General features: G+C 38.5%; 1 protein-coding gene across 3 annotated transcripts in view; it reads right to left on the reverse strand.

Annotated features, from left to right (window-relative positions):
* Nucleotides 1-22,379, reverse strand: part of LOC110046777 (NAD-dependent protein deacylase sirtuin-6-like) — a 49,460-nt gene that overhangs the window by 22,446 nt on the left and 4,635 nt on the right. For all 3 annotated transcript variants that reach the window (XM_020752490.2, XM_020752489.2, XM_020752491.2), the window contains exon 3: nucleotides 10,812-10,961. In XM_020752490.2, coding sequence (XP_020608149.1) covers nucleotides 10,812-10,961 — 150 coding nt within the window. The remainder of the gene's footprint in view (nucleotides 1-10,811; nucleotides 10,962-22,379) is intronic.

Consider the following 22,379-nt stretch of genomic DNA (forward strand, 5'->3'; position numbering starts at 1 on the left):
TTGCCCTTAACTTAGTGATTGTTGAAACAAACCATACCCTACTTCTACAATATTATTATCAATTTGCCATTATTTATTTATTTATTCATTTATTCATTTATTTATTAATTCCAGTTACTGCAATTTATTTTTGTTATTTTGAAAGAAACATCGCTCATTAGGGACTGTTCATTTTTTATGGGGTGGGGAGGGGGACAGCTGGTGGGATTTGATAAAAAGTACCTCTTCATCAGAAATTTTTTTTCCTACCCCTGTGTACCCCTAAATGTCTGTCATGACCCCCCATGAAAATTAAAAAGTAAAATCATTGCAGTCTGAAAAACATTGATGATTTTACGCCAGTATAAGCAGTTTTGACACTGCACCAGTTATGACATAAAAATAGACAAGGATCAGAGCCCCTAAATCATAGCTGAATTGCCTTGACTGTTTGACGAAAAGGAGTGGTATGGTCTTTAGTGAAAGTTTGAGCGTATTTACAGGGTTCAAAGAAGGGGGGTCTCAGGGCATACTCCCACATGAAAAATTGAATGTTCATAACTTCAGGAATTTTATTTCAGGCATTCTAGCAGGCACTTATAGATGCTGTCATCACAACACCCACATTCAAATAGAAATAAACAAAGCCTGTAAAAAGCTGACATTGCCTCTTTTTAAGTTACTCAAGGAGGTTCAGCTATATTTAGCAACCAAATTCTTACAAGGAGTTTAATTCCTGCTGCAGGGTACCTAGCATAGCACGGGAGGGAGGGGGGTCTGGGAAGATTTTAAAGCTTCAGACAGGGTTTGCACCCTTTCCAGAAAAAAATTTCCAGGACTTTTCCAGGACTCAGATTGATTTTTCCAGGCCTCTAAAATTCACATTATCCCTTTCACTCCTGAGATCTCAGTGTTAATTCTCCTTACTGTCTGCCATAAATTTCATATTTTGTACTCAAGTTAAACAGATTTCCAGAACTTTCCAGGACCAGTAGCCTTTTTCTAGGACTTTCCAGTCCTGGAAAATGCCACAATAAAATTCCAGGACTTTCCAGGTTTTCCAGGACCTCTGCAAACCCTGTTCAGAACCCAAGGAATGCTATTTAGGTATTCTGGCATAAACTTTGCACTATATAGATGCCATCATGAAATACCGGTAAAAAAAAACGACAGAACAAAATTAAATACAGTCGAACCTCCCGTAAGCAACCACCCAAAATGTCAAGCCTAAGTGGTTGCTTACAGGAGGTGGTTGCTTACGAGAACTTAGACCATAGTGGGTCAAAATTTCACCTCATTAGCATATGGTAACTGCAGAGACTTACCCCATGTTTTAAATGTTTTATTCATGTCAAAAGTCAATTTTGGGAAAGAATCCGTACTTTCCATTGAGAAATTTCAGTCTCTTGTACTACACAGGAATGCAATAATGATACAACATCAGATTATCGAATTTGGGCTCTATTATTTGTGAAGTGGTCGCAGTCGCTTAAGAGGTGGTTGCTTACAAGAGGTTCCAAATATAGTGCTTTGACTTTGAAACTTTTTGTAATCTGGAGAACTGGTTGCCAAGGAGAGTAGGTCACACCCGGAGGTTCAACTAGACCTGTATTCAAGTTAAAAGAGGCAAAGCTGACATTTCCTCTGTTTTATCAAAAAGAAGTTATTTGTGTAAGTTGAGCTATATTTAGCAACCAATGCTATAATCTTTCTGGTTACCACTTCTCTGGGTTCCCCTTTTTGATGTTTCTGTTCTCCACTCCCACTGTTTGAGCAAAAGCAGGATATAATTTCCAGTCCCACAAGAAGGTGCATAAATTAGAAAAATACTTACAAATGAATTAAAATCTCAGTCATTTCCAAGACTTGTGTTATTTTTGGAGTCACAACACAAAGTTCAAGTTGCTTTTCAGATTGGCAATTATTCTCAGCACCTTGAATTGCTAAGTTTTGCATTTAATTTACACAAGTCACACAATGTAAATAGCACACACACACCAAAAAAGCTTTTCATTCAGTTTGATTGGCTTTTATCTTTCCTTAACACAATCGTGATTGTCTCTTTGCCACCCGAGTAGACACTTAACAGAATAGCCATAATTTTTAAGGTGGAAAAAAAAATTCTGGCAGTTTCCCAAAAGCATGGATCTGCTGTTGCCCTGGATACAATAATTTTCAACTTGAAAACATAAAGGAACAACTCTGAACAAGCAAGTACATCAAGTAAACCGTACGACTATAAAGCTAGAAAATGATGTAAATGTGATAAACAAAAGGTTTGAAAGTGACCTTGACGAAATGATGGCTCGTTACCAAACAAGTTGAAGCTCACTTGGTTTACCACCTAGCTCTGAAAAAACTTTCGAGAATGACTCGGCAAGAAAGGGAATTAAATCTTACTTTAACACGAACAAGTTCTCCTCCTTCAAACACATTTATTTTTACTACTTATAACCAGGCATACTTTTTGTTCTTGTCCTCCGTAACATCGATCGCTGCCATCTGCTTCGCAATCCAACAGGTGCCTACATATGGAGATCTAGAACTTTACGAAGCCGTTTCCGAAGACTAAGAGCTGCAGCAGACCCAAACTTTAACAAAGAAAACCTTATCCTCTGGCGTATATGGATGATACTTAACCTCCGACATTTTGCTTTGCCATGTCTTTGAACTTCCATGGCATACTTCAAACTGTAGCGCTTATTACATTCCCGATAACATGAAACGATCGACCGTACAATATCACCATCTTTGCAACTGTCCTGAACAATCTTCCTAACTTCCTCACTTTTTCATACGTCCCTTACGTATTAATACCACCTAACCTAAGTACCACGTATTTGCCGCGAAAGAACTTCGCCTGTTCACTAAATAAATCAAAAACTCTCTCACTTGATCTCTTTATTTATACTATGGACAGACTGCTACAATGTTTTACCGATCCGAACTCGCTGGCACAAGAGTCCAGTTAAACCTCTAATGTTTCTGCCAACTCACCAGAAACTCTTTCAAGAACAACCTCCCCTCTTAATGCTTTTCCCTTTATGCAAATCTTTATCATCATGCCTGAGAACTTCTTCCCTTCAGACGTCATTTTAAGGGCCCATCAACTGATCTTTTCAAGCCGTTGCTAAGGAAAATTTATTCTCATATAACCTCATCATTTTTAGTCAGTTCAGAGTTATTTCATGTGTTTTAACTTTTTCATGGTCAGTAACACTAGTGATGACGTCATCAGACCACGCCTATGGTCATGTGACTAATACAGAAAAAATGCAAAGGCTCCCAGGCAAATTACTTTATCGTGATTTTTTTCATTGATTTAATATTTTAATTTAAATCCTCGTTACGCTATGCATTGATTTTGTTTCATTTCTGAAAGGTCAGATTTTGAGACAATTTCAAAATATTGAAAAGTTCTTAATTTTCTGAAAAAAGTATGATTTCGAAAAAGGAATGCATAGCTATGTTTCCAACATTGGCTTTAATCGAAATTCGTCGAAAAAGGCTGGTTTTAAGGAAACACCGCGTTTCCTTTAGCATTTAAAGAAACCGGAAGTACGCCCGATATCTATTGAAAGTTACCCTATCAGTACGTGCGCAGTTTACACTACCAGCGTACCTCGGTAAGATCACACAAAGCCACACGGAGTTAGTTTTTCTCTTTCTATTGCTCTTGTTTTTCTGTCTTTCTCTTATTTTGTCTTTGCTTGTACTTGCTTTACTTTACATTTTGTGAAACACAAAGAAAAACATCTAAAATGTAAGCGAATTTGCAAGTTTTTGAGTTATTATTTTCCGCAGTCAGGCTGACGTAAGTAACCGGAAGTGAAATTTCACCTCCTTAGCAACGCGCGCGAGCGTGTGCATGAATCGGTTAATGGGCCCTTAAACAGGTTTGTTTTGCAAGAGATTCATGTGAGGAGTTCGCGAAGAGCGCGCTATGCAGAATTTCCTTATATGGGCAAAAATTAGAAGAGTGATTTTCATTGGTCGGGAATAATCGGCAGCATAGTTTTTAAAAAACAGATAAGGGAAGTTAAACGCTTCTAGGTGATATGCTTCTGGTTTTGATTAAAACAAATTCAAGGTAATTGAAGAAAGCAATATTTACTCACCAGAAATTGCAAAAGCAGGAAGTCAAAATCCACAATGGCTGCCTTGAGCTAAGGAGCTTACACTCATTCCGCCCATAATGACCGTAATGGAGGAATATCTTGAAAATAATTTGTGCTCCACAAATTCTAAATTTTTTCAATTTTTCAACCAAATTTACTCTGTTTATCAACAACTAATACAGTATACATCCCACCTGGCATCGAAGGACAACATCCATGAAAACAACCAGCGATCACCGGCGATGACATGGCATTTTTATATGGCCAGCGGTAACACCCCAGCTATATAGAGCGTTTCTTGGCGTAATTTAACGTAGAAATGTTGAAATGGCCAAGTGAATATTGTCAGGGTGAGGTTCAAGCCCTAGTCAGCGCGCTTCGCTTTCTTCTTACACCGTTATTTCCGATTAAAAGTCCACGTAGATTCCCGGATGAAGGCCCCCGTCACTAAAATTCATTCATTGCGCATGCGCGAATGAATGAGTTTAAATAGGGTGTACATCAAAAGAAAGCAGTGTCCATCTCTGTTAAGAAAGTGCAAGTGGCGTGACATATGACTCTAACATTGTCCACGTCCGGTCATCTTATGTCAAATCACACATTTCCAGGATAACAATACCAGTATGATTTGAGGTCATGTTGTCTATTCTTCTTCCACAGTGACAAATGGTACCACACATTGGTGAAAATCTATATCCCTACTCTATATTTTGGTATGTATCAGCAATGTTATTGCCTAAATGGCAGGAAAAAATGAATAATCAATTGTTTGTTAACTTGAGCTCATTATGCGTTAAAAAGACACTAGCAAAATGATAGTAAAACGCCTTTTTCACCTACTTTTCATGGCAACTTTCAATTTTTTCACGTTACGGTTAAATTCACTTAGCTTGTACATCTGCTTATACAATCCATCTTTTTTTCACCTAGGGGCTGCCTATATCTGAGTTACCCTTCGTTGCTTGGGAACGAGGTGGAATTATTAACGTCATTTAATGTCAATTATTAACTTGTGTTTAAATTATTAACTCAAAATCCAACTCAAAATCCAACTCGAGGTCCAACTCGAACTCGAATTCAAACTAGAGTATGCTTTACTCCCGTTATGAAGCCACCAGAACAGTACCAAAATTTCATAATGGCAACATTGGTTTGAGCTACTGAAAGGCAGGCCTATAGGAAAATTATTGAAAGTAAGAATGCATGTGAAAAAAATCGATGAAAATCGATAGCAATTAAGAGGATTTGAATTGTGAGTAACGATTTTGATCGATTATTGGAGGCAATCAATAATAATCGATTAATTATTATTGATTATATTGATATTGATTCATCGATTGGGCACACCGTGAAAGAAGCAAAGTGCGTTCTCCGATTTCCAAATGTAGATAAAATCGAGTTATTGGCGTTTGAAGTCAGGTTAACCTATGAGTAGCCCTCTTTCACTTAGTCCGTTGTGCCTGGGGCGAGAAGACTTTTGCGCTCCTCTCGCCCCCAGGATTTCACGCGGCCATTTTTTCCTTGTGATTTTTTTTACAGTCTCACAGGGACTACTCATAGTCTAAAGTCAGGTCAATCCAGGCAGCAAAGTCCAAGAGCAGTTCTTTGCCCAAGAAAAGAAACCCTCTCGCAAGTTGTGGCCCATTTGCCAAGCATTCCCAGCATCAAAGTTTGGAAAGCGAGAACTGATCTTAGAGTGATAAAATATGTCTTGCATCGACAGGCATCTTTTCCTGCACGTGAAGCGAAGAGACCCTTCCCAGCATGCATTGTGATCACACTTTGTAAACGTTTTGTTGCCTAACAAACAGAAAGAAAATGGATATGTTGAACGTATTGATACAAGGAGTCCCACAGATAATAGCTAACAAGAAGCGATCGATTGTACCAGAGATCTGTGATCCAAGTTGCGTTGATTTTATTTCAAATCGGTACAATAGTGTATCTAACTTCTGTTAAATAGTAACATCAACATTGATCGATTTAGTCGATTTGACTACCACTGTTCAATGTTTATGAGCTGACTGAACATGTGGCGTAAGTCCTGTTTTTTTTCACAGTGGAACTAACAAACTTGGCTATTTATTAGTGAAATCAACCTATGGTGACTGCCAGTCAACTAGAAACGGTCCACAATGGAAGCCCTAACCCTGCCGAATAACACTAGACTTTATCTCTAATTTCAACCTTAGCCCTATTAGCACAAGAGCCTCGTGAAATCAGCATTTTACTGTTCCCCAAGTGAAGTGAGCATCCCTGCGGTCATGCATTGACATGAGCGCAACATTTTACTGTTTTTGAAGTAAAATCGACATCTTAGCGCCTGCCCATTGACGTCAAAGCAACATTTTATTGCTTTTAAGTGAAATCAACATCTTTGCGCTCACCCGTGGATATGTGAAATCAACATTTTACTGAAATCAACATCTTTGCGGTCGCGTATTGACGTGAAAGCAACATTTTACTGTTTCTTAGGTGAAAAAGAAGAAAACATGTTTGCGGTCGCACGCTGATGTGACAACAAATACGAGGGTTTTTTGCCTGCGTTACGTCTCGAAAACGAAGCAAAATTCAGCAAACAAAAATACAGGTCATTATTTAAGACACCTGAACAAAACTGCATGCGAGATTTGGAGTGCTTTTAACAAAGTTCACTTTTGACCAAAAACACCCTTTTTCTACCGAGCTTTTCAAATGTAATAAAGATTTTAACCAAAGAGTGCGACCTTGTGATTGCAAATTTATATTACTAACACTAATCGTAGATTGAAGAGTGTGTTTGAGTTTTGGTAGGTTTGGTATGCTAAAAAAATAAAAATTCTAGGAACAGCATTCTGTGCCTGAGCTGTAAGGTAGACGTAAAATTGGCCTCCCTCCAGCAGGAGTAAAAACAAATGAACTAATCGCAAAGCACGTGCATACGAGAGGGTTGTTCTTGTTTATACATGTATTACGTAATATCAGTTACCACCGGTCAGTAAAATACACGGACTGCAATTGGTATGCTGCATTTAGTCTGCAGTCCACGTTTTATACCCGAGTCCGTGTTTTATACCCAGTCCATAATCCGCAGTCCCTACTTTATGCCGACCATGTAAATCGACACAAACAATGCCTGTTCCGTTGGTATGTGAGACAACGTTCGTTTATTACCAAAACTAGACAATTATTCTGTTTACAAACACAAATTTGAATAGCCTTGGCTTTGGGGGAACAGATACAGGGCATTTTCACTTCCGAAACAATGAAATGGAGGACATGTTGGTGTACCAAAGCAATCCTGTGGGAGTTGAACTATTTTCGAATGTAAACACTTTCATTGGGTTTATGCTACATAATTTGTGCTCAGAAATCTAAGCCAGCGAAGTGAAACTACACATTTCCTCCTTTGATTTAATCCGCAGAAAGCAGCGTTGGGTTTGGTCGAAGAGAAGAGGGTAAACAACACGCAGCTAAACTTTAGACTTTCTAAAAGTCCTTTCCAATAATTCATCCCTGGCCTGTTGGTTTCGCTGTTGGAAAGGACTTTTCCCACTTGCAGCGTGCCAAATTTTACTGGTGGATTTTTCCACCGGTGACGTAAATACAACTTAACCAATGAAAAAACAAGTACTGACTATATGTCATGACGTCGTGCGCGATCAACGACACAACTCGCAGAGCAAATGTTTGCTGAGTTCAAGTATTATGAAAATCTTTTTCATTCAGCTTTTGTCCTCGGATATGTTTAAGGATATGAAGTTTATGGAAGCAATTGAATATGGTCTATCAAACTTAATTTCAAGTCTTTGAAAGAAGGACAGCGGGGAAAAGCAGTGGAAGGCTATTTATCCGACCAATACGTGTTTGTTTACTTTATACGCGGACACAATCTGAGCTCATGCATGATCCAGATCGTTTGGAGAATTAGGTTTGGACCTTTCCAAGAACAGAGCCGTTCCTGCAGTTTGCGTAATGCATCAGTCAATTCCCGGAGTGCCCATCCCCCCCGGGCAACCGCGGGGCATTTGCTCACATTGTCAGTCCTGGGGGTGGGGCATCTGTAATTTTATCGCGGCCCGGGGGCTGGGTATTTGTGCACCCCGGGGCGACCCCCGGGCATTTGACACACATGTTTTCGAAAGTGCCATGGATGGCATTTGCCCTCTTTCTTTGTCCCCACCCCGGCACATTTCGACAGCTTATGCGTCCCCACCCCAGGGAATTTGCCCATTTATTTACAAAAAATGCCGGGGGTTAGCCGGGGGGGGGGGGGGGATGGGCACTGCTGGAATTGACTGACGCATAATTGTTGCACTTTTAGTTGATTTAATGAATGACCAAGTTTCTTCTCTACAAAGAAAGGGCATTGCAGCAAATTTGCATCGGCCGTTTCACCAACTTTACCGCGTTGAAAGCAGTCACCAATCAATGCAGGACTTTTGGGAATAGCGCTTTTATTCTCTGCTGTCCGTTGCGACTTCAATTCTCAACGTTATTTATGCGTCAGTCAATTCCAGCAGTGCCCATCCCCCCCGGCTAACCCCCGGGGCATTAGCATTTTTTTTTTTAAATAAATGGGCAAATTCCCTGGGGTGGGGACACAAAAGCTGTCTAAATGCCCTGGGTTGCGGACGAAGAAAGAAGGCAAATGCCCCGCCCCGGGGATCTTCGCCTTCCAACACCTCTACAGTTTTTTTATTAATCAGTGAATAAAACGTTCAACTGTTCAGTATTTTAACGCAACAGTAAGACTTCAAGGACAACAGTACGCGTTAGTTGATTCTGATTATATTTATTTCTTCATATTTGTTTTTAACAGTTTGCTAGTGGATAACTGGGATCGTGGCGGATTTGCCTCTAGCTGCGAGCGATAATAGGTGTCTGTTTTCACAGGCTACTTTTTCTGTGAAGAATCAAGACATTTTAAATGATGATGCATTGCATTTTAAGCTCGCAAGATCTGTCTTGAAGATCGCATGACTGAATTCGCAAACTTTAAGTATTTTAACTCCACTTTCATGAATTTAAAAAATACTAGGCTAATTTTGAATGCGAAATGCAAAATAGTTGTGTTCACGTCAGTGATTGTTTGTGATAAACAAAATATAGTTCACCTTGTCACGTATATTTATATGCTTACAAGTAACGAAGAAATATCTAAAATTGAGAAAACACACCTTTAAAACATCTACAAGTTTCTATAGTCCCTGACGGACAGGTCATTGTTTGACAAATGCCTCGTCTTTCCCAATGAACTCATCCATGGCACTTTCGAAAACACGTGTGTCAAATGCCCGGGGGTTGCCCCGGGATACGCAAATGCCCAGCCCCCGGGCTGCGATAAAATTGCAGATGCCCCACCCCCGGGACTGACAATGTGAGCAAATGCCCTGCGGTTGCCTGGGGGGGGGGGGGGGATGGGTATTGCTGGAATTGACTGATGCATTAATCAAGAGAGCTTTACAGAATTAAAATTCTCCCCGACTAATTCCGTCTTCTTTAGTTAATTCGGATCCTTGTGGGTACAAGGTAGATCTACATAAGTTTATAGCATTTGTCAAGCAGCTCTCTGGTCGATTGCTGGTTAATCTAGACTAAAACAAATAATTTCCGATCGGTTTAAACACGGTTTTGTCTTTTCAGAAGGTGTTACTCAATGGAGCAGCTTTTGCCATTTGTCTGCTGGCTACTACCCTGGTCCCAGAGATTTTTCTTGATTTTTCTTCTTTTCTTGAAGCGGCAAACACGAACACGAGCGGCGAACACGAGTTGCCACTTCGCGACTCGTGTTTTCACTGCTTCGTGGCTCTCTCGCAGCTCTCTCATGCGGAGAAAAATCAAGAAAAACCTCTGGGACCAGGGTAGCTGGCTACATAGTGCACTGTACACAAATAAATTCATTTGAGTTAGGGAACAGTACTCGTAAACATTTTAGCTCTTTTTGATGGACATCATTTCCTGCTTTCGCGATGATCGTGCGCGGAGCACATGAAAAGTGAAAAATGTCAATCATGTTTTTCGTGCCAAAAATTTACGCTCTGATTCACATTCCTGCAAGTGAAACAAGTCGACCTCTCGCGACTTACGTCGCTCGATTTCGCTCAAGGGAGATAAACAAGTTAAGGATTAAGAAAAGGTCGACTTGTGGCAAGTCTACTAAACTACAGCTTTCTGTTCATACGAAAAGTTGTACACATTTTGTGAAGACATGTCTGCAAGGTTTCTAAATGCCATTAACACTGACTTCGAACTTTAAATAAACAACTTATCCACTACAGTCCACAATAAGCTGCCTGGACACTCGAAAGTCCGCAATATTGCACAACACTCGAAAGTAAGCACATGGACTAACATGGAGATGACGTCATTCGCCCCTGAACAATTTTTTTTGGGGGGGGGCAAGTTGGTGTCACAGAAAGATACATACACAAAAATTCAAATTTTTCTGCATTACCCGATTAGAACTGCGTTCTCTCGAATGCAACAAGAAAAATTAAATACATAACACAGTTTTGAATAAATACTGTATATTTAAGAACCAAACCTAAGTTTATTTATTTTTCCAGTAATCAACAACTATATCTACTTCTTAGACATTAAGAACCTAAGAACCTTTTTAGCCTAAATTGCCAATAACTACCCCAAAATATAAGAAACTATTTTACCAGACTTCAAAAAATGTAGTTTCTTACGTGAGAGTTTTTGCCATAAATATGCAAATATGAAGACTACCTGCATTGTCCTCTGATACCTTTCCTCTGACACATTCTTCCAGTTTTCTTCAATCCAACTGTTGTTACCGCATTCCTTCTAATGTACTCTGTTTCACACCTGTCACACTTCTCAACAAACATATTACCATGGAGCTCTGAAAGTTTTGACCTAAAAATACAACAGCAATAGAAAAAACAATCATGTACCATCTGAAAAAAGAATGGAGGCCAATGCATCATATTTACAGTTGTTTTGTTTCATTGCCAGATTTATCCACTAGTCAGAGTTGTGACTCGATAAACAATTGGACTACCTGTAGTATGTATCAATTACACACACAACCTTCAGAGCAGAAAGTTTAGACGGAAGATTGAGTTTTGGTAGGAGTCGATTGTCATCTCCACCTCCCATTCTGCCTGACAAACATCTTACGAGGAAATGCCAACTAAGACCGAGCAAAATCAAAAATATGCCCTTCTTTGGAACTGGTATAATGACACAGGTTCAAATTTATTGATAGGATTGTCATTACAAAGAAAGAACTCTTCAGATATGGGATAAATACAGACCGTGACTGCATCTACTGTGATGAGCCAGACTCAATAAATCACACCTTTATCAACTGCAAATTTACAAAGACCTTCACATGCAGTCATTAATTGGTTTAACACGCAGAATGGTTCCAACTTTCAACCAGATACAAAAGAAACACTTTTCGCTGCCTTTAAACACCTAACATATCTGGTGCTAGTGAGAAAATTCAATTACACCCTCCCTTTCATGAAATTCTGTGTCTATGTAAGTAAGCTAAACAACAGTTCACTTGTACTAACTGAATTCATTACTAGAATCAATTATAAACACAAAGTTGAAAATTTGTAAATTAAGGTGTCTGAATACAATTTTTGATACCTGTGTTTCATTCACCTTTTTCTCTAAAACCCTTGATCCCTTGGTTGTCAAAAATGGCAGCAAGCTAGTTAACACAAACTTTGGTTTTTTGGTTAAGCTGACATATATGCCATTGCCATGGCAACATGAATAAATATAAACAGGCCTTTAAAATCGGTTTTGTTTATTTGCAGAAAATCTAGTCATCACATTTTCTTTATAATTTGCATAAAACAAGCTTGTAACGATTCTCACAAGTTAACACCATTTTGCTAATAATTTAACAGAGATCTTTAATTATCCCTTGTTGAAGGTTCACTGGAATATCTAGAATTTCCATTGTTAAAGTTCAATTATTTTCAATACCCCAGTTACTTATTTCCTAAAGTATTTTCGTGCCAAATTTCATGAAATTGTAATGAGTGGTTCTTTGACTTACTATGCATGCGCTGCATTTAACTGGGTTCTTTCGGTAGCAAAGAAAAAGCTTAGAATTGCTGGGTTCTTTGCATCGTTACCTTTTCTAACATATCTTTGTAATAAAAGACTCACGTCATCAATATGCTGCATTCAGTTATAGAGAAAAATAGCACAGATACTGCGGGTATTGAGTAAATAAAATGATCGCGCTATTGATGGCACGTTTGTTTTTGGCAATCCTTGTGTGTGTGCTGAATTGCATCAGCAAAAGCGTGCACAAAACTGTGTTCGGCCACCTTAACACCAATAAACTACTCGTGACGTGACTATGCTCCTCACCAACTTAACAGACTAGGCTACTTTAAATCTTACTTCTCCCCATTCCCCATGCTATTAGTTGTTTGTTTGCTTTTTTGTTTATTTTGTACATTATTTTAAGTTTTCCTTTTCTTTTAGTTTTTCTTTCTTGTTTATTCCCCTGTTTAATTTAATTGTAGCTAATGTGTGTTGTCAGATTTTTTTTGTTTTGTTTTCCTCCTAATGTAAGTAAGTAACACCTGGTGTAAATAAGTAACGTACTTTGTAGTATCGAAGTAGCCATAGCACAGTATTATGTTATTGTGATTTGTAATTTGTGATACGTTTAATTTGTTTAAGGTGTGTTACTTCATTTAGATAAATAAATACATACATATAAATAAATGAATGAACAAATTATCACCATTCCATACTTAAGCAACAAGTGGGAACAATATGTCTGATGCAAGCATAACGCTTATAGAGCTCAGCATTAAGTTGATCCTGTTCATATGCTTTATGACCCTATTCTCCCAGAGGAGAGAGGGAATTAAGTCGATTCATATGCTTTGCCAAGTTCTTAAGAGTGTGTACATGAGGAAACCAGGCAGAATCAGGCAGAACCAGGCAGGAGGTGATACAAATCAAATCACCAATTTTGCTCAAACTTGGCACAAATGTTGGGTTTGGCGAGCGAGCAATTGTGGCAAAAAATTAGGTCAAAACATTTTATTCCCTTTAAGTGAAGGGGACCCCATGCAAAAATGGCCACTTGACACTAATTTATGCATATTTAATTGGCCTTCTTTGGTTTAGTATTTCTACAACAAGAAATGCAATGTGAAAATGAAATCCACTGGATCATGTTCTACAACTATCAGTCTAAAAGCACAGATATTCATTTGAACTGTGCAATTTGATTTCTCTCGGTGGCTTCATCTTAGGTAAGGTGCATATTTCGTAGTGTTGTGAATAGCCTTTAATTAATCAACCCTCCAAGTTGTGACCATTTTAGTCGCCATGGCAACTAGAATTTTTGAGCTGGCGACTAAATTAGAACGCAAGTCGCCAGCTCGGCGACTAAAATTAACGTGACCCATGCGTCAGGAGCTTGAGCGGACTATCATCCGGAGCGAAAAGAAAAACATTCTGAGCATTAAGAATTCACTTTGCAAAGCTAGTTGTTGTGGGATTTTAACCAACAGAAATGGAGACTGAATAAAATGAAATGTTACACGGTAAACAAAGATCATCGTATTTTGTTTCAGCGGACACGAAAATACTTGACTTTACAACAATTTTAAATTTTAGATTGTAATTTTAGTTAGGGGACCTAAATAGGGATAACCTCATGGTCCTTTTCAAATACTCTTTGTACTCTGTATTTGAATAAAGTATTATTATTATTATCAAGGAATTGCATTCAGTTGAGCTTGGGACGCGACAAAATTCGTTCCACTTGACTGAACTTTGGCACGTGACAATTTTACCTGGAAGCGTGAGACAACGCACGCAATCCGGTCATTTGCCATCGAAAAGAAGAGGAATTGCAAAAGCTTGGAAAGCTCGACGGTGACAGGATCCACGATATATTTGAGAAACATCCAGTTGTATTTGAGAAACGTATTTTGTTTCAGCGGACACGAAAATACTTGACTTTACAACAAACTTGATAACACAAGCACGGGGGATTCTATAAATAAAAAAAACTGTGATGAAAAGCGGCTCGCAGTTGTAAATAAATTTCACTTGTCTGAACGAACCTGGGTTTATTTTTAAATTGTCAAAGATTTCATCAATAAAAAATATCCGTCTTAGTGATTGCCCTAAAACTTGTGAAAGTATTTTCGCATTGAGTATTCGTGTTCCGCGGTTCGCATATTAAATTCAAAACGACAAGCAATTTGAGTGTGAACTTTTCTGTCCATTTCAATACAGTCTTTAATTTTCAGATGGAGTTTTATATTGTTTGCTTATTCAAGCAGAAAACGAGGTTGAACATTTAAAAAAGATCATAAGCGATAACGTAAAAATAGTGTTCACTTTATGGTCTCAGCAAGAATTTGATGCCGCCTTGATAAACATTAGAAAACTTTCTGCCATTCAGCTGCGAATGAGGCTACCTTATTTTAACTTGGTATAATCTGTGTCGTTTGCACTGCTCCTGTTGTATGAATTATAGATGATATACACAAATATTTCTGTGTTTTGTGAAGCGACTTTTTTTCTTAATTCTCATTTTCTTTTGATCATCAATCATTCCAATAAAAGCATATTTGAATCAACATTAGGTAGTTCTTTCACTGAACGGGACTTCAATTTACTTGGTGGTTCAAGGAAAATGTTATTAATAATACAGTCAGATAATAATAAGATTATTATTTATTATAAATTAATTATTAATTTATGCATATATTTTGGCGACTAAAATTTTTCACTGGCGACCATACCTGAACAGTCAGTGGCCAAATGGCCACTAAGGAAAAAAGTTAACTTGGAGGGTTGTTAATAAAATGTTTGGGGACTTCAATACTTTTCTGTGCTGGCATACTGTTTGCATAGAACTTTACAATTTATGGCCATTTCATGAACATCCAATAAAAGAAAAAAAAAAAAAAAGCCATTTTGTTTTCTTAACCTAACTTAAAATCAACGAGAAATACCTATCGATTACGAGTAAAAATTCAACGAAAAGCAGCACTTGAGACAAATATTTTTGGAGTGTATTTAGGGTAACCTGAAAACACTGACCCCCGGTCCACAGACCCCCACTACAGACTGGAAGAAAGAAATTAACAAGGAAAGAAATTAACAAGGACCCCCACTACGGACTGGAAGAAAGGAACAAATATTTCACTTACGGGTTGTCTAATAGATTACTCGTGTTGGCAAAATTTTGAATGTTACAGTGTGCAAATGTAACATTCTTGGGTTCAGGCTAGGGCGCAAGTTATATCATTACACATTGCCATTTCCTTTGCTGTGGCCATACAGTATATGAATGACCGGGAAGCCTCCAGGAAGCCTCTGGGAAGCCTCAAAGTTTGTGCTCTTTGCCCTGTGCCCATTCTCGCGTAGATTCATGAACTCGTTCCAAACTCCATGATTTGCTCAGAATACTGCAGCAGAAGAATCAGCTCACAAGTTTCCTCAACTTGCGGTTTCAGGTGTAAAATAGAATGGAAACAAGAAATAAATAATACATGCATGTCACTTAGACACGATTTCGCCCTCTCTTTGATTCTGGGATTTTGATGTCCTTTTGGGTCATCTTTTCGTTAACTTCAATGCATGTTCAAAACAAAAACATATCCATTAACCTCCCGCTTTCATCACCAAAGCTATCAACAAGTTGTCGAAAAGACTACTCAAAAGGCTGTTGAAAATTCAAGGAGAGCCATCACTATTGCTGTAACAAACAGATTTCTTTCAAAGCCCACCACAAAACATTCTGCCATCTTTGATGATATTATGCAGTACAATTTGTTACACCATTCATGATGTACCTATTGAGCCACTTACTTAATGGTCGATTCAATGTTGTCATAAATGGCGGAGTGTTTGGCTGGGTTGTGGCAGACTCATACCCAGTCGCTATTCACTTGTTTTTGGGGAGAGATGATTGGATACTAGTGTGGATTAAGGCACGTGAGGTGTCATGGGAACGGTCGCAGAAAACTTCCGTGCTTTCCATGACACCTCGCGCACCTTAATCCACACTAATATCCGATCTTCTCTCCCCCAAAACATGTAAATAACAACTGCATACGAGTCTCGTGTTGTGGTGGGTTTGAAAGAGCACGGTCTTTTGAGAAGCGATGCCGACAAGTTGCTAGCACCTGTGATGATGAAAGCAGAACGGCAATGGATATTCTATTTAAAACTCATGTTGAAGCAACCGAATAAATGACAACTTTGCAATCCAAGAATCAAAGAGAGGGCAAAATCGTGTCTAAGTGACATGTATGTAGTAGTTATGTCTTGCTTCCATTCTATTTTACACCTGAAAGCATAAGTTGAGGGAACTTGTGAGTTGAATCTTATATCAAATCTATATATTATACATATTGAAACTTGTCTTAAAGATTTGCCCATGATGGCATTTCGTTGTCCTAGGAGCTTGAGAGACTATCTGATTTGTGCAAAGTTATGGCCTCTAGATTGGGAAACTGAGCATACCTGAGGAACTCTAAATAGATCTTAGAAAGTATTTAGTTAATAGAGGTTGTCAAGAAAAATTTGTTCATGATGAAATACACAGGGCTCGGCAAGAGCTACTTACACCGAAGCCACAGACAGCTAACAAAAGATTACCATTTGTGGTTACGTATCACCCAGGTCTACCTAATGTAGGGGGGAATTTTAAGAGAGTTACATCCCCTTTAACACATTTCCAATAGGTGTAAGCAGGCCATTTAAAATTTGTCCATGATGGCGTTTCGTTGTCCTAAGAGCTTGGGAGAGCATCTGGTTTGCGCAAAGTTATGACCTCTGGATCAGAAAACTGAGGGTGCCCGAGGAACTCATTAATGTGCCAGAAACAGAGGTGATATTTCTAATTGAAGGGTTGAGTGCAAAAGCTTGCTAAGTGATGATTTGGTTGAAAATTTTTTTTCTCGAAAGTGCCTGAATTTTTGCATGTGGTCCTAAATGTAATAGAAAACATGGTCCTGTTATTTTTGCTGCTGGTTTTTGCTTTGTTTTCAGGTTATAACATGTGCAAAAAAATTGGCTTTTCCTAGCCATTTCTTTAGGAGTTTATTAAGAGTATCAAAAGAGTAACTAGAACTTTTGAAGTACATAAATGCACAACCTGATTTCTTGCGATCGATGGCGTGACAGAAAGATTTCCATGTGAAGTGAAGTCGGTATTTTGAAAGCCAAGCTTGCATAAGAAAAAAACTCCATATCGCTGAGGAAACTCGCTCAGCAACACCTGAATAAAACAACAAAGAATAAACGAAGCATCTTGTAAGCTTTTCATGAGTACAGTGCAGTTAATATCCGATGAAAGGAAATAATAGCAAAACAGCAAAACTAATAGCAAAACAGCATGACAGGGCGATTGAAAAATTGAAAATACCTTACCTTGAAAACTGCAACCAAATCCCACTAAAAAGCTGAGCAAAGAAGTACCATGACAATGCAATATAGCAAGAGCTGGCAACGATTACGTCCTACTAATGTAGCAATGGCTGCCTTCTCTTGAAAACAATCACTTGAATAACTAGTATCCAGTCTACCTGTCAGACTATTCATGCTCCCAAAGTTGTGTCATGTAACATGTCCTGACTCACAAGATTTTGATAGCTTGTTGGGCTTATGCATGCATAACGCATAAGTCCAAAAAAATGTGTAAAATATGCAAATTGAGGAGGGCTGAGGACTGATGACATCAAAGCCTCAACCTAATATTACATCAAGTATATAAATATCTAGCTATCTTGGTCAATTTGCAGTAGAGACCATTGGCAGGCTAGTTCTACAGGCAACACACCTACAATCTTGGACAAAATAAATGGAACATCTGGACCACCCCTCCCCCCATTTCAACGATGCCAAAATGGCGTGCTTTTACTTCTTCGCGCCTTCATCATTGCTTTGGGGGGGATGGGGGATAATTGTTCCATTTTATTCTGTCCAAGATTGTAGCATTATAAAAAAATCTGTTCCCATGGCAGCCCACTCTATTCCAGTCCCATCCAACCTGATTTCAATATTTCAGTGATTATTAGCTCAAAAACAACATTAAGGTAATTCCCCCGAAATAAAACTGCACATAGATTTTTGTCCAAACTTTGTCCAATAAATATCTATCATATGAGAACTTTAATTATAAACTAAAAAAGGGGGGTGCCCATGTTCGTTAAGGAGCAGTGAGGCATTGAAAATGTCCCATTTTAGCATTATTCAATGCTTGTTACAAGAATGCATTCCAAGTTATTAAAAAGTTTTTGTGAGCCTGGACTCATGAAAACACACATCAAACTACAGTCAATACTTGTGTCGGACGCAAATAAACTTTACAAGTTTGATTTTGACAGACAGCTGAATCCATGTTAAAAATTGGAACCAAATTGCTTGCCAAGGCAATCAAACTGCAAAATAGAAAAGACTGCAGTGCAGCTGTTATTTTTCTTATTCAATTTTCAACAACAGAAATCAGATCAGTCATTTCTCACACAAAGCTAATGATTAGTTGATTAAAATGACTGGAAAAAAATTTGGGGTGCCTGAGCTTGTTAGTGAGCTATAGCCATTTTCAACTGACAGAACTCAATATCAAGGCAAATCTGCCATGTTTTCAATGTGCGCGTGCACAAACACGCACTAATGATGCCATAAATTATGTGCAGTAAGGATGCGTGATGCAACACTGGGGAATGACCTTAAGGTATCATGGTAGGTGGATTTTTACAAAAAATGTGAAAATTCTTTTTTTTTTCTGTTCAAATTGAGAAGACTGAGATAAACACTTTGCAAAAAGAATGGGGAAAAAACATTTTTACTTTATATGATAAAGAGAAAAACTATTTTCTAATCTCAGTAACCCCTTATGGCACGTTGACACCTCTAATTAAAATTCACCGCCAGTTGTCACATGGAAATTGAGGAGTGATATTTCATTTGTGCACACAAACTGTTCTCGATCTGGTTGTTTCATCCCAAGTTAGCTTTCGTTCTTGTCAAACTTTCTTTATGTCAGGACGAAAACGCAAGAAAACTTCTTGCCCATTTTCGTCTTCATAGAAGCCGAAGAGGCAAAAATCTGGTGGAACCCACAGGTGGAAAAAGATCTTTGGCTCTGAGCAACCATGGGTAGCACTGTAACCAAGAAGAATGGTTGAAGGAACTCAAGGACACTAGACCCGCCAATGAAGCTGAAGGACAAAATACGACAAGTGCTAGTTGCACAAAATTGCTGGAGAACGGACACGATTCCGAAACTTCCACAGTGAGAGAGGAGTCAAGTGCAGATGTAGATGTAGATGATGTAGACCTTGAGATTTCCTCTTTTTAGCTTTACGAGGCATGGTTTCAAAAAATGTCTGGAACATGAAGAAGCCTAAACTTGAGCAAGATGATACCAATGCCGCCGACAGAATCTTCTAAGTAAAAGAAACCACGGCAGGTTAAATACGAACCTGTATAAAGCTCTTGATAGTTTGTTGCTACTTGGATGATTTCACTGCGATGGGTTTCCGTGCCAGAATTGTAGGCATCTGTCAGTGCGGAGGGGATTTTTAACACCTAATCATACCAATCTCACATAAGGTTTTTTCGTCTTTTTCTTGACAAAATAAAACTGCATATAAGGATGAACATTTTTAGTTTGTTTACGTGTGTCTTCCAACGGAATTGGCTGAAAATCGGCAGGAATGTGCCAGGATACTTGTTCGAAAAAGGGTGTCGGGCTTTGTTTAATTTCGCTTCTGTTTCAAAGTTATGACCTCTTTAGTAGAAGGAAATGTCCACATTGAAAATATTAAACTTTAGAAGGCTGTAGAAAAAAAACCAAACCACATCTGGAAAATTGCCAACAGCGTTTTCGAGGGCGATGTGTGAAAAGTCATTTCCGATGTTAATCATGCCACTGCGATAATTCACGTGCGGAACCGCACCAGTTTAAGCAAAACAGTGTTTCTGGGTATTTGTTTTAATATCACTGCGACAATGGCTTTTTAGAAAGTTTCAAAGATATGATTGTATTCTATAACCATTAAGTTTTCAGAAAATGTATAGGTTGATGGGGCTTTCTTTCAAAGTGCCAGTGTAAGAGTGCGATTTCCAAACAAGGCCTTAAACAAGGTCACAAACTCACCTAATACATTTATATGCTTGCTGGATCATGCAGATGAGGCATTATTGGCAAAATGAAATGCCAAAGATGGCCAGAAAAGCCTTTAATATTGGGGAGGTCTGGAACCCAGTGTGTTGCCATGGTAATAAAACTGTTAAGCTCTTATCGTGGAGCACATCTAGTAGAATCTTACTGCCAAAAATATAACATTTTGATACAAATTGGATGTCATCACTTGGCTAATTTGCATACTTTTAGAACTCAAATATCTCTAGAACAAAAAGAGATAATGGTACTTGAAAATATGGTAGTAAACAGCATTTGTCTTCTCATACAGACTAAACGGTTATGTTTTAAAATGGCTTAGATTGGAAAGATGCAAATTTCATCATAGTAGCACTAAATTATGATTTTCAGCAACTTGCAACAACCTTGAAAATTACCCCACAGAAGTATAATAGGACTCAAATGGTTTGTAAACTCCACAGAAGCAAATGTCCAGGTTCAAACTGGAGTCTTATGATGCCCATAGTTACGAAAACAAGGAATGACCTAAAATGACCTTGACTGATGTCTTAAATGACCTATCCACTTCCAGTCGTTCAGTTAGTTGGGCACAATGTGAAAAACGGTGAGCGAAAAAAATAGGGGAGAAGAGCAGCGAGAGAAAACGAAAGAACGCCTGTGGGCAAACTTAACAAAAGGTCCTTCCGCCCACTTATAGACTGCCTACAGGGACCCATAACATGATTGCTGGCTTGTGGCTTTCAATTGTCAGCAGCTATGTTGAGAAATAATTCTCTGCGTTTGTAGAAAGAAAATCGCTGAAAGCGCCAAAACAACAAATAAATGCTAGATCGCCAACTGGATATACTCCTTGCATGAAGCATGCTAACACCTACTCAGGAGATCTGTACGGCCCCACAAATGTTCCCAGCCCACAAATGATCCCCATACCGCAAATGATCCCCAAATTGCACCGCAAATGATCCTGGGACCGGAACTGATTCCACCGCAAAAAGTGAGGAATGGCATGGACTCCATGAAAAGTCTATGGATGGATACATATTTTCTTAATTATCCTAGGTGAAGAAAAGACAAGCACCTCAGGCATAAAATCAGCAATAAAAAACGTTTCTCATACTGCGCAAAATACTAAATTGACATGTGTCGACTGCATAAATTTTTCATTTAGGAAACGTGCTGCAAAAAGAAACATGAATCTTTGAAGATGCCTCTGCCATCTAATTAACCGCGTAGAACTTTTCCCTGTACACTTCTTACACCTGCGTCCTAGATAGCCACGGGCTCCCACGAAAGTCTCTAAGATTCCTTCGTGCCAGTTACTGTAGTAAAAATGTAGTCAATCCACTTGGGAATTCTCAGTTGTCTCCAAATTTGAGGATATAGTGAACATACATCCTGCATGTGTTACCATACATCTCAGGCCCAGACCCAATAAAGTCATTCAGGGAAGGATCCAGCTAAAGTACAAACTTCAAACACAGGATTGCATAACGTTGGATATCATTTTTAAAGTTGTGAAATTTGCATTCAAATTGTTCATACTGCACATTTTCTTGCGTTTCATATAGTAACTGTTGCATCAAAATATTGTATTATTACTGTGAAACTCAGAAAACCGTGAATACCAGACATAGTTACAGATTATTATTGTGCGGCAAGGAAAAAGCCAATAAAGGGTGAGAAAACTAAAACACCAGCGGTAACAGGCTACGTTCAATATATCAATGTTCTAACATGGGTCCAAGGCTTTCAGGACAAACTTCTACATTTGGTGGTGTTTTCTTTGTATCCAAGTCTCTTTTGGGAATTGAAAGACAAAGGAAACTTTAAAAAAGTTGCAATTTTGATCCGAAAGCCTCAGATTGATGTTAGAATATTGATATATTGAACGTGGCCTATTGCTTGTGGTTTTTAGGTTTTCTTGCATGTCTTGAACTTTATAGTGATTGGTTCAGTACCAAATTAACCTTTTGAAAACAAATCCAAATGTTCACTGTTTTCTGAGTTTCACGGTCATAAAAAAGCGACTGCATAAATTTAAATCCACTGTCTAAATTCCTGAGTCCTCACATTTCCAAAGTTTATGGCGAGGTGACCATTTCCAGTCCGGGATCATTTATGGTACAATCTGGGTATCATTTCCGGTCCTG

Source organism: Orbicella faveolata, unplaced genomic scaffold, assembly GCF_042242905.1.
Source record: "Orbicella faveolata isolate gen_17 unplaced genomic scaffold, um_ofav_v1 contig_26, whole genome shotgun sequence".
Lineage (NCBI taxonomy): Eukaryota > Metazoa > Cnidaria > Anthozoa > Scleractinia > Merulinidae > Orbicella > Orbicella faveolata.